The sequence below is a fragment of the Canis lupus genome, chromosome 21 (assembly GCF_003254725.2).
Source record: "Canis lupus dingo isolate Sandy chromosome 21, ASM325472v2, whole genome shotgun sequence".
NCBI classification, from domain to species: domain Eukaryota; kingdom Metazoa; phylum Chordata; class Mammalia; order Carnivora; family Canidae; genus Canis; species Canis lupus.
In genome coordinates this window covers 10,344,719-10,357,816 of record NC_064263.1, presented here as the reverse complement: position 1 = coordinate 10,357,816, position 13,098 = coordinate 10,344,719, and the positions used below count along the sequence as shown (strand labels likewise).

General features: G+C 36.3%; 1 protein-coding gene across 9 annotated transcripts in view; it reads left to right on the top strand.

Annotated features, from left to right (window-relative positions):
• Positions 1 to 13,098, top strand: part of LOC112642033 (N-acetylated-alpha-linked acidic dipeptidase 2) — a 65,177-nt gene that overhangs the window by 34,735 nt on the left and 17,344 nt on the right. For all 9 annotated transcript variants that reach the window (XM_025419338.3, XM_025419337.3, XM_025419339.3 and 6 more), the window contains 7 exons: positions 1,713 to 1,798; positions 2,080 to 2,199; positions 2,296 to 2,378; positions 6,994 to 7,057; positions 7,860 to 7,927; positions 10,332 to 10,423; positions 12,195 to 12,285. In XM_025419338.3, the coding sequence (XP_025275123.1) occupies positions 1,713 to 1,798; positions 2,080 to 2,199; positions 2,296 to 2,378; positions 6,994 to 7,057; positions 7,860 to 7,927; positions 10,332 to 10,423; positions 12,195 to 12,285 (604 nt within the window). The remainder of the gene's footprint in view (positions 1 to 1,712; positions 1,799 to 2,079; positions 2,200 to 2,295; positions 2,379 to 6,993; positions 7,058 to 7,859; positions 7,928 to 10,331; positions 10,424 to 12,194; positions 12,286 to 13,098) is intronic.

The window sequence follows — 13,098 nt, the reverse complement described above, 5'->3', positions numbered from 1 at the left end:
ATGAATTTGAAGTGATAATAGGACAAAGACATAGATATTCTTTTAGAAACTCCTGGAGTCAATGATTCTAAAAACTAGAAAGACATACGAAATAAATATGTGGATTAGCTCGTCTGAGAGTCTGAACAGATAGTCTATGTTTGCTTTCAGGTTTTGATTAAAATAGATTTTTTTCCCTCATTTGTAACATTATTCTTTTCTTCATTTAATGCCATAATATCAATGCTTTGGGGTTTCTTACTAATAGATCTTAGGCTCATATTTTTAGAAACACATGCTAAAAATGTTTCTGCTTTCTTGCTATTTTTATCTCTCAGTAGCAAAATAAATGTCTTAAAATGGAAAAAAATACCCATTAGATTCTTCCCAAAGGCACTTTGAATATTGCACATGACTTGTATATGAAATCAGAAGCACAATATCCTTATAGAGGGGAAAAACGAAAATCTGCACTTAGCAGTATCCAAGTTTTGACAACCTCTTTGTTCTTCCATCTATATGAACAACCACAAACTAGAAACTGCTGGGATTCCTCTCTATCTACTCTCCCACCCTGCTCCATAGATAAAGATTCATTTTGTTTCCTTGTGAAAAAGAGACTCCACATTTTCCCATGTCATTTTGGATTCATAGAATGTGAATGGGGTTTTTTTTTCCCCCTATTTGCGACTGATTTTATTTCCCCTTGAATTATAATTTGGTTAATTACATTGCATGAATGGATATTTAAAAGGCTGATTTCATTCTGTATGTCAGTAAATTGAACACCAATAAAAAATAAATTAAAAAATAAAAAATAAAAAAAAAATAAAAGGCTGGTTTCAAATCAGAATCAACAGTGATTTTTCTGGGCTAGAAAAGTTTCGTTACATAGTTGTACATTTTAGTCGATGCTTCCCAAATTCCCATTTCCTTTCCAAATTTCCCATGTTTCTCTTTGGCAGCACTCAGCCAGCTATTTAACAATGTACTGATACTATGCTTCAAGAGTCTTGAAGAAAGTCACTGACTCACTGACCAGCAGGAATTAATGTAAATACAAAGACACATTTTTATTTATTTTTTAAGATTTTATTTATTTGTTCATAGACACAGAGAGAGGCAGAGACATAGGCAGAGGGAGAAGCAGGCTCCACACAGGGAGCCCGACGTGGGACTCGATCCCAGGTCTCCAGGATCACACCCCAGGCTGCAGGCGGCGCCAAACCGCTGTGCCACCGGGGCTGCCCACAAAGACAAAAAAAGCTTGTTTGTCCTCTAACACATAATTGGCTGCCTGCCTTATTTTTGTAATTAATAGTGTATTTAAAAATTTTAGAATGAATACCTAAGACATTTTGAATAAGAATATTTTGGACTTTTTTTTTTTTTTTGGACTTTTTTTGCTTAATTTACTTAAATTCATTTTGCGAACATATTGGACTTTAAATAACAATGTAGCTATGAGGGAGGAGTAATAAAAATATTGAGATTCAGTTTTTAAAAATCTGGCTTTAAGCTTGCTAAAGTACTTAGGAGTAAAATGCATTAACCGTTTACAAATTGCACACATCAACAATATTAATGACTATTGAATTTAGGCTGGATATATGGGAATTCATTGTCCTGTTATACAGTTCTCTGTAATTTTGAGATTTTTTCATAATACGATGGTGGAACAAAACTGTTTGATGTAATGCATGTGAAGTAATTTATTCCCTTTGAAATTCTAGGAAGGTAAGAATGCACGTTCATAACACTAATAAAATTACAAGGATTTACAATGTCATTGGAACGATCAGAGGATCTGTGGAACCTGGTAAGTCTGAACTTTTTTAAACACTTCATTTTTACTAAGTTTAAGAGTAAGAGAAAACAAACTTCAGTCAGGAATTGATTCTTTTTCCTTGACGGATGTGAAACAGCTACATTTGAAAAAAAAAAATAGTACGACTCTAAAAGGAATCTCTATAATGTTGATTTTTATTTTTCCCCCTATGGAAGAATCTCAACCAAAAGGCAGTTTAATTTAAAAACCTAAAATGCAACTCTTTGTAATGTATTCAAAGTTGTGGTTCTTCTGAACGCATTATTTTCCAGATAGGTACGTTATTCTAGGAGGTCATCGAGACTCCTGGGTGTTTGGAGCAATTGACCCGACCAGTGGGGCTGCTGTTTTGCAAGAAATCGTCCAAAGTTTTGGAAAACTGATGAGCAGAGGTGAATAATGCTTCCTCGGTAGCTGATGACAAAAAGGGACTCACTTAATTGTTCTCTATTTTTAGGCACGTTAATGTATGTTAACAATGATTGCAGGCTGGAGACCTAGGAGAACCATCATTTTTGCCAGCTGGGACGCAGAAGAGTTTGGGCTGCTGGGCTCCACAGAATGGGCTGAGGTAAGTATGACCAGAGGCTCTTGTTATTTTCTTAATAACAGGGAAACAAGTACCTGTATCTCAGGATGAGCAGAGATACAGAGATAGATTCCATGACCTAAAATAGGTTTAATTTGGAGAAAGACTCAAGAATTTAAGAAATAGTTTTTTATTTTCACATCAGTTTGGCAAAGCAGAGTAATCTCTTAATTACTGGACTAAATCCAAATTTATTCTTGTCAAAACATTTTGGCTCCTGTTTGTATTTGTTTTGCTAATAAGTGAAATTTGTAAGCTCAAAGAATAATCAGACCCAGCAAGCTTTTCTAAAAGTAGATGGGCCTATGTAAAAATGGATACAGATCCTTGGAGTTGATTTTCAAGTTTTGAAGTTGCTTTGGAGTTCTATCTAAGAAAACCTGTGATCTAGTAAGGTGACTGGATTATAATTTCATATTTGTAGACTCCATATACATTGCAACCATAGGTATATATTACCATTTTAAAAAAGGTAAGTGGTTGATTATTGAGTAGAAGATAATCTTGGAAATGGAATTACTTTAGTAAACTGCCTTTATAATTTCAGATATTTATGGTATGATTGAATTTCAGATATGATTGATTTTTCATTTCACACTGGCTCCTAATGCTTGATCTGTAGGTGTTTCTCCTAGGCCCCCTTCTTTCATCATCTTCCCTAGGCCTCCCACCGAGTAACAAAGTTCTTTAATGTACAATGTTAAGGACACACATTTTTGTAAAGACAGGTGCAATATATAAAAGCACTTACTCTCTCTGAACCATGTATTTATCTTTTATGAGTTGAGATTTTTTTTTGAATTGAGATTTTATAGAATTATTTTTTTGTTGTTTTTTTTATAGAATTATTTTAAAGATTTTTAAAAAATTTTTATTTATTTATGATAGTCACAGAGAGAGAGAGAGAGAGAGGGGCAGAGACACAGGGAGAGGGAGAAGCAGGCTCCATGCAGGCTCCATGCACCAGGAGCCTGACGTGGGATTTGATCCCGGGTCTCCAGGATCGCGCCCTGGGCCAAAGGCAGGCGCTAAACCGCTGCGCCACCCAGGGATCCCTGTAGAATTATTTTAAAGCATGTCATACATTTCTTTAATTTTCGAATACTTTCCTCCTGTCTCATTTCCTCTTACTGCACTTTATTTTTTTAAAAGAATTTATTTATTCATGAGAGACACAGAGAAAGAGAGAGAGGCAGAGACATAGGCAGAGGGAGAAGCAGGCTCCATGTGGAAAGCCCGAGGCAGAACTCAATCCTGGGACCGCGGGATCACGCCCTGAGCCAAAGGCAGACGCTCAACCTCTGAGCCACTCAGATGTCCCTTTCTCACTGCACTTTAAAATAGTAATGTGAATGAAACAAATATGGGGATAAAATCATACAGTTACTTGTCTCCTATCACTTACCGTTATATTCAGTGGATGTTGCAAAGTTTTGTCATGAATATGCATTTGTTATGAATATGCATTTTGGAAGCAGACTATTAATTTTGATAAATTTCCTCTGGAAATGTAAATTCTTGTGAATACATGTAAATATAAATATGTGTCTCTAGTTTTAAGCAGCTCAAGGATAAAAAAATCTATAAAGAAATAAATATACTTTGCATTAATCTAAATAAATCTGGGCTAGGGACAATTGTAACAGTTTTCAATTCTTGATCATATTCAGTAGCATACTTTCTTTAAATATAGTTAAGGAATCTTTCTACTAAAAATGTGTTATAGTGGACACTCTGACTCTATATGCATTTATAGCAGGGGCAACTGCCATCTGGCCATTGTGGTCAAGTGAATATAGCCAACGGTCCTCACTTGTGCCATAACCACTCACAGCTTTAATTTTTTTTATTATAATCTTAAAATTTAGGTATTGTTGACAGACAATATTATATTAATTTCAGATGTACAAGTTGTGGATTGACAATTTTATACATTATGCAATGCTCACCACAGTAAACGTAGTTACCATCTATCACCATACAAGATTATAATATTATTGACTATGCTGTACTTTACATCCTCATGAATTATTTACAACTGGAAGTTTGTACTTATTAATCCTGTCACCTGTTTTGCCATCCTCCTACTCCCCTCCCTTCTGACAACCACCACTTCTCTATATTTATGAGCTTTTGTTTGTTCATTTAGGTCTTAGATTCTACATAAGTAAAATCCTACAGTATTTTTCTCTGACTTCAATTAGCATAATATCCTCTAGGTCCATGTATGTTGTCACAAACAGCAAATTTCATTCCTTTCTATGCCTGAGTAGGAATCCAGTGTACACTCACACACATACCTCATCTTTATTCATCCATTGATGGATACTTGAATTACTTCTGTATCTTGGCTATTGAAAATAATGTTGTAATATATACAGGGATGAATAGATCTTTTTGAATTAGTGTTTCAGTTTCTTTGGGTAAATACTAATGGTAGAATTACTGGATCATATGTTAATTCTATTTTTAATTTTTTGAGGAACCTCAACACTTTTCCATAGTGGCTGCACCAATTTACACTCTCACCAACAGTGCAAGAGGGCTCCCCTCTGCCTATGTTGCTGCCTCTCTCTCTCTCTCTCTCTCATGAATAAAATCTTTAAAAATAGTAATAAATTTAATGTTAATTTTTTTTTTTCCTTTTGTTGTTCACCTTGGTTGCTTGGTTTCCCGGTCTTGCAGCTCACTGATCTGTTCTGCTTCCTCTACTGTGCTGTGGATTCCCTCTAGTACTGTCATTTAGTAGTATTTTTGAGTTCTGGTGGGTTCCTTTTCAGATTTTCTCTTTGTTGAAGTTCTTACTAAATTCATCCACTCTTCTCCCAAGTCTGGTGAGCATCATAATGACCATTACTTTGAACTCTTTATAAGGAGTTCAAAGATGGATTATAAACAGATGGATTACCTGTTTCATTTAGTTCTTTTTTTTTTTTAAATTTTTATTTAATTATGATAGAGAAGAGAGAGGCTGCAGACACACAGGCAGAGGGAGAAGCAGGCTCCATGCACCGGGAGCCCGATGTGGGATTCGATCCCGGGTCTCCAGGATCGCGCCCTGGGCCAAAGACAAGCTGCTAAACCGCTGCGCCACCCAGGGATCCTCATTTAGTTCTTTTTCTGGGTCTTGTTCTTTTGTTTGGAACTTCCTCTCTCTCTCCTGATTTTTCTCTTTGTTTCTATGAATTAGGTGGAATGGCCACCTCTCCTAGTCTTGAAGTGGCGATATGTAAAAATGTCCCCTGTGTAAGCTGTGTACTTGGTGGTTTTGGCTAGCTGGCTGGTGCTGGATAGGTGTTAGCTGGGGCACTCTGCATAGAAGCACTCTGTCAGGTCAGTTACAACTGAAGCAAGTGTAATCCAGGCGTAGGCGTTCCTGGAGTGCTTGGCACCATGGTCACTCTGGAGGGACAGCTGAAATGGAATAGGCTCAGGCCAGGGGTTTTTGGGCTGCTTTGGTGGGATGGCTGGAGATGGCATGAGACCAGGCTTAGGTAAGATGAGGGTGCTTTGTCACCTGGGTCACCTTGATGGGCAATTGGAGCTGGCATTAGGTTTTAGGGGCCTGAATACCTCTGATCCTGGAGAGTTCAGCAGTTCTACCACTTGGCAGACATTCTAGAGTTATTAATAAAATGAATTTCCTTCACTTAATAGTCTAGTTTCCCTTTAAACTACAATTTTTGTTTTGTTTTTCAGTGCCCCAGGGTGGATAAGTCTGCACATGGGCCCCTCAGTGATATCCTCCCTGAGGGGTGGTTGTTACCAAGGTTACCTGTGTCTCTCCTGTTCCTTTATGTGGTCCTATTCTTTGTTGTGCAGAAGCTGTTCGGTCAGCCCTTAGTTCCTCTTCATATAGGAAGGTATATGTAGGTATAGATTTTGGTGTGTCCAGGAACTGAGTTCAGGCTATTTCTATGCTTCTATCTTGGACTGCCTCCTATGATAGCATGTTCTTATGAGGTAGCAAGTTAGAAGTAAAAAGGCTCCTTCAGCATATTTTCATCAATGTGGTGGTATTATTTTGTGTGTCTGTTTGTGTATGTGTGTGTTAAAGTGAGAGGGAGGGGAGGAGAGGAGGGAGAGAGATTATTGAAATGTCTTTTCTTCTCTGTGGTTTTCCTATCCTTTTTAAAATTTTTTCTTCATATCTCTTTTAAAAATAGGTAAGTGGGATTCTCACTTTTAAAATTTTACTTCGTTATCCAGCCTCAGTAGATCTCTTAAACTTCAGTGTGTGTAACGATTTCCAGAGATACTTTGTAGAAAATAGATTCCCTGACCTTTCAGAAATTCTTCCTCAGTAGGTCTGCAGGGGGGCCCAGAATCGGGGAGCCTCAGCACTTTATATCCTAATGCCAAGTAATCAAGGAACCACACTTTGAAAATACTTCTGACAATTCCTGCAAACAGTAGCTACCTGGTATTTTCCTTATTTTAATTGCATTAATGTTGTCAATCAGCCAGATATCTGCATTTCCTTAGAAATTATAGTCAAAGACCTAGGCATTAATTTTCTTTTCTTTTTTTTTTTTTTTTTAACATTTCCACAATTGTAAATATTGTGAATTAAGTAACAACTTTGCTTCAACTGTAGGAGAATGTAAAAACACTCCAGGAGAGAAGCATTGCTTATATCAACTCAGATTCATCTATAGAAGGTAAATTTTCTTTCAGATTATTAAAAAGCATATCATCTTTTAAGTCTGCAAATTGTAACTTGTAAACTTATTTTTCTATGAAATTCCTCCGTGATACCTTCATGTTCCATTTTGCCAGAGAAAATTATGATTCAAATGAATCAATTTATGATTCATAACTAAACTATTGATCTTAATTTCTTTAGTATATTTGCCATTTGCCTATCTTGAATTACTACCTAAAACTCCACTAGTATTAACCATATTTTCCTGTGGTGATATTAAAGGAATTAGGCTAAAATATTTCAGAATATTTTACAAAATATTCCATGTAGAAATATTTCCTTTATGTATTGGAACAATTTGAGATAAGCACAACTATAGACTTCCCTAGGAACCTGACATGGGACATTTGTGTCTCTAAGGCTTTCATTGTATGATGAGGTCTAGGTAAATTTCAGAGCATACTTATAAAGTTACTGAAATGCTCTACTCTCATGTCTTGATACTGTTGAATTAAGTAAGGAATGAATGATATAGTTTACCACATCCTTTGCCAAAGTCCCCGTAAGAGATACTACCTTAAGAATGATGTTATGATTACTATGGGACCTGCTGCCTTAGCAAAGTCTTCCTATACCTGTGTCTGAAATATACCCTGCAGCATCTCTTGCTCCTAAAGAACTATTTCTACTCTGTTCTAATTCCTTGGAAATGATGCCTCCAATTTCAAATCTATTATATCTTGTTTACAATTAACAATAGAATTAGACATTGGAATTTCATTTGGAAGTATTAAAATCACTGTATTTTATTTTTTCAGGCAATTATACTCTCAGAGTTGACTGTACACCCCTTCTTTACCAATTGGTATATAAACTGACAAAAGAGGTACATAGATGTCTTAATGTTTTCTGATGAATGGATAAGTGAATAACACCTGTTTTATTAATTAGTGGTATGATGTGTAAACTGTACCTTAAAAATTCAAAGCTGATCTGTATAAATACCAAGTCAGAACAAAATCTTTAATACACTATTTAAATGTCCTAACTATAAAAATAGTATTACTAGTGTCTTCTAATAGCAGCTGTTAATAATTGTGTGCACTTTTGTCATGCATAGGGTATACAGTTTCATGTGGTAGAGGTATTTTCAGTGAGCTGAAGTGGAAAAAGCCTTGGGTTCAGGGCCCTCTAATGTGAATTCTAGCAGTAACAGTGATAAAAAGACAAAGTCACGGAATCCAAATACTTAGTAATCTAGAGAGGATATACACTTCTAAGTGAGGAATTACACTTCAGTAGAATATTGGATACTACAAACAATGGAAAATAGTTATGGGATAGAGAATCTGAAATCCTGGGATAGCTGGGGAAGCATCAGAAGAGGTTTACAGAATTAGTGCTTGGGCTGTAAAATGGAAGTATGTGAAAGTAAGAGAGAAGGCATTCTCAGCATGGAACACAGTACCTAAAACAGATGTGGAGATCTGAAAGAGACTATAAGCATAAGGTGTTGGTGGAAAGATGGTAAGAAATGGAGCCTGACAAGTAGGACAAATTCAGAAATCTGGTGATGGAGAACTTAAAAAATCTTTAACAAGATTATACATTTCATATTTGTTCATTAGAAAGATCACTCTGTACCAGCGTACTGAATAGATTAAGCTGTAGCGACTCTAACAGCAAAATGGAGATAATTCTACTTAATCATTCAGGAATTTTGTAAATATTACTGATAAAAAATACTCTGAATTTTGTACTCTAAAAATTACATAATCCTTCAACATCTGTGAACTTCATTTAAATTGTTCATTATAGATTTTAATTACAAAAATATTTCTTTGAAGTAGGTATCACATTACAATGTGAAGTAGGCTGAAGGGACACCATTCTGGTTAGTGCTAGACTGAGATGGTGATTCCAGAAAATGAAAGGATTTTTCAAGGATTCAATCTAATAAGCAGGATGTGTGAGTTGGAGCAGGTTCTCAGCTATTGCAAGTTGTCAGGAACAGAGTAGGATAGAACCCAGTGATTTGGCTGGAAATGAACAAAACATCTCCAAAGCTGCAACATGCTGGTGGGCAAGGGGATGACTAGAGTGTCAGGACTGTTTCCAAGCTGAGGGCCTCCTATGCAGTGATGAGGAAACAACCAACTTTGTAGAAGGCCAAAGAAAATATCAGAGGAATTGATGTTTATGTTCAGATGGGGACTACTATCCCCACTTCTGCAGTGTGAGAAAACTAGGGTTTTCTGTTTTGTTTTGCTTTTTAAAAGACTTTATTTATTCATGAGAGAGAGAGAGAGAGAGAGAGAGAGGCAGAGATGTAGGCCACGGGAGAAGCAGGCTCCCTGCAGGACCCTGGGATCATGACCTGAGCCAAGGCAGATGCTCAACCACTGAGCTACCCAGTGCCTCAGAAAACTAGGGTTTAAAGAAGGGAAGCAGTACACCAAAGGTTATAATGCTTTCAGAGCTGCATAAGTACAGTATGCCTTTTTTTTGTTTGTTTCCTTTTTTTTTTTTTTTTTTTTTTTTTTTTTGAACAAAGCAGATCTATAACCAAATTTCAGGCTGTGTGATAATACGAATCTAAAATAGATGTTAGCTTTTGTAGTCTACAGTTTTTCCACCACGTGGCCCTGCTTTTCTTAGAGTGGAAAAAGAAAAGTATGTTTATGGGCATACTTTTAATGAGGGTACAGAGGTTCATGTATTCATAGAAGCTCTTAAAATTTCTAAATAGGAATATGACGTTATGCAAGCTTTTAAAATGCATCAAATTCCAACTCTGTTTAAATATAATTTGACTTTCTAAAATAGCAGTTCTTCCTTCACCCACCTGCCTTACCAAACCAGGACTTACGTTGCCAATTTCAAGCTCAGCTTCTTCACCCATGTATGTTACCCTGAGGCCTCTTCTTACAGGTCTTCTTGAACAAAAGCAATTTACTAAAGTAAATCATCTACCCAAAGTTTGACTTGCTACTAAAAGAAATCTAAGCTGCCAGAAATCAAAGTGATGACATTTGTTAAAAATCTGAAACTCTCGTAAAGTTTACCAAAAGAAGCAGGAAATTTTACCCCAAGTACATGGCAAAATTACATTAGGCAGGCAACAAAATTGAACGAGAATTTGGTTGGATTTTTTTCCTTGTCATTTGCTTTTGTTTTTCTATTAAGAACATGACACACATCCATATAACTAGAAATTGATCACATATGGCTTCATTTTTGGCATAAGTTTAGTTGCTTCTGCCTCTAATTCACAATGTTTTTCTTTCCAGATCTCTAGCCCAGATGATGGTTTTGAGAGTAAATCTCTTTATGAAAGCTGGTTGGAAAAGGATCCTTCATCTGAAAATATAAATTTTCCTAGGTAAATTACTTGTATGCTTTCTACCATAGGACAAATTATGAACTCTTTGCCCCTTGTTTCTCCAGACATGCAATTCTCAGATGTGTCAACAGTCAGAGTAGAGGAAAGATAATCCCACAGAATCCCTCTTTGTAGCCTTTGATTTGCTAATCAGACAGAATAGCCAAGTCTTAGAATCTATAATAGATTCCAGTTTTGCAGATTTTGTCAAAATTACGTCACATTAACAGGTATTATTTTGCACTTTTGCATTAAATTTCAGATATTAGATGTATTAACTCCAAATGATGATAATGATGTCAAAAAGTGGATTATCTTCTTCTAAACCTAAGGGGCATTATATAAACCAAATTGTGCTTTTACGTGTAATCAATTTATTTTAAAAAATATTTAAGGGGAGGTTGGAGAAAGGGGGAGGGAGAAGCAGACTTCTTGCTGAGGGGAGATCTGACCTGAGATCATGACCTGAGCCGAAGGCAGATCCTTAACCGACTGAGCCACCCAGGCACTCCTACCTGTAATCAATTTAGAATACTATTAGTTTTTTACTTCTTATTCATACAACAGCAGTTTTCTTGAACTTTTTTTTTCTCCTGCAATACTATCTCTAAAAACTAGCAGATGATGGTAGGAGTTTATAACTTTATTCCATATTCCAAATAAGTCTTGTGAAGGTTTGTGTTTCCACTATAAAAATTTCACATGCTTATTAAAAAAAAAAATACTGGAGTAGAAGAAAAACTTTTAAAAAACATCCAAGGTCAGGGGCACCTGAGCGGCTCAGCTGGTTAAGCATGTGCCTTTGGCTCAGGTCATGGTCCTGGGATCAAGCCACTTTAGCTCTCTGCTCAACAGGGGGTCTGCTTCTCCCTCTCCTTCTGCCCCTCCCTGACAATTGTGTTCCCTCTGTCTTTCAAATAAGTAAATAAAGCCTTAAAAAAAAAAAAATCCAGGGTCTAAATCTCAAACACATAATAGTTTAGAAGTATATAGTTCTGTTCCTAATGCATATGTAGTTTTATATTCTGCTTTACTATTAAGAATTTTCATTACATATGTATATAAAAATGTGTAGTCGTTTCTTTAGTAAATGTAAAGAACTATATTGCTTTTTTTTAAATAATAAATTTACTTTTTATTGGTGTTCAATTTGCCAACATACAGAATAACACCCAGTGCTCATCCCGTCAAGTGCCCCCCTCATTGCTCGTCACCCAGTCACCCCACCCCCACCCTCCTCCCCTTCCAGCACCCCTAGTTCGTTTCCCAGAGTTAGGAGTCTTCATGTTCTGTCTCCTTTTCTGATATTTCCTACCCATTTCTTCTCCCTTCCCTTCTATTCCCTATATTGTAATTGAATTTCTAAATAGGGCACATTTAGATTCCTCATGATGTTAAATATATTTATTTTCTTTTAAATATATTTTATCATGGCAGTTTTCTTAATATTGTTCTTGGAGGGTAGTGACCAAATCTTATTTTTCTCTCTAAATAAATGCCATAAAATGCTGGAAATATTCGACTATAGTCACTAGGTTGCTGTCTTTGGCAGTGTTCAACTCTGGTTGCACTCAATGCAGAATTACAGGTTTATCACACCAGTTTCTAGGACATGATAGTAAAGTATCCTGGAGTGCTGTACCTTCTACTAATTCTTGTAAATGTGCTATGCAGTTCTTTGCTTGGATTCATTGTTGCATTTATTTAAGTTCCTAATTTTTTTATGTATTTATTTCTCCCATCTGTGTATATATTTATATCCTACATCTAGAATCAACAAACTTGGATCTGGAAGTGATTTTGAAGCTTATTTTCAGAGACTTGGAATTGCTTCAGGCAGAGCCCGTTACACTAAGAATAGGGTAAGCCGTTTTATTATTTTGGATACAAAGCACTTTATCCAACTTTTTGTTAGGAATTTTAAACAGTTTAGTTTTGGGCACCAGGTCACATGGCCCAGAAGAATTCCAGGGATAAAGGCTGACTTCATGTCCCTTTGTAGATGGACTAGGAATTAATTTGGGTTATTCTATGAATTTTCCCTGTAGGATTATTCAGTGAAGTGATGGTAGCTGACAGAGTAATGCCAGGGACTTGGCTGGTTATCAGAACCAAGTAAGTAGTTTGTAGCCTTTTTCTGTACAGGCTTTTGTTGGAAAATCTCATCCTTCTCACCTTTTCCTGAGGAAAATGTGCAGGTGAAAAACCTATTTTCGTTACAGGGGATGCCAGGCCAAGAGTCTTTACTGTCCATGGCCCCTCTTCACATTCCCATCCTGCCTGTCATCTGAGTCCAGGGCTCTTGAGGAGCAGGGAATAAAACAAGTTCCTCCTAATTTTTAAGTTGATTCTCATTTCTGTTCTGCACTACTTTGTACCATTGTTATTCAGACACATTGATGATATACTGGTCGTAGGATATGCCAACATATACCATGGCTGCTATGTTATAAATTATGTGATAAACCAAACTGAAGATTACATCAGTAAACTCAGATTTGTCAGATTTTAGTAATTTTCAAATCATAATCGCAAAACCCCAATATCTTGCTTGACTATAATACATACCCCTTGCAAATTTGACTATCCAGAATATGACGGACAGAAACTGAAAGCCAAAACAGCTCCAAAGTAACCCAAAACAAGTGCATTAATCTGTATAATACTCATTAAAC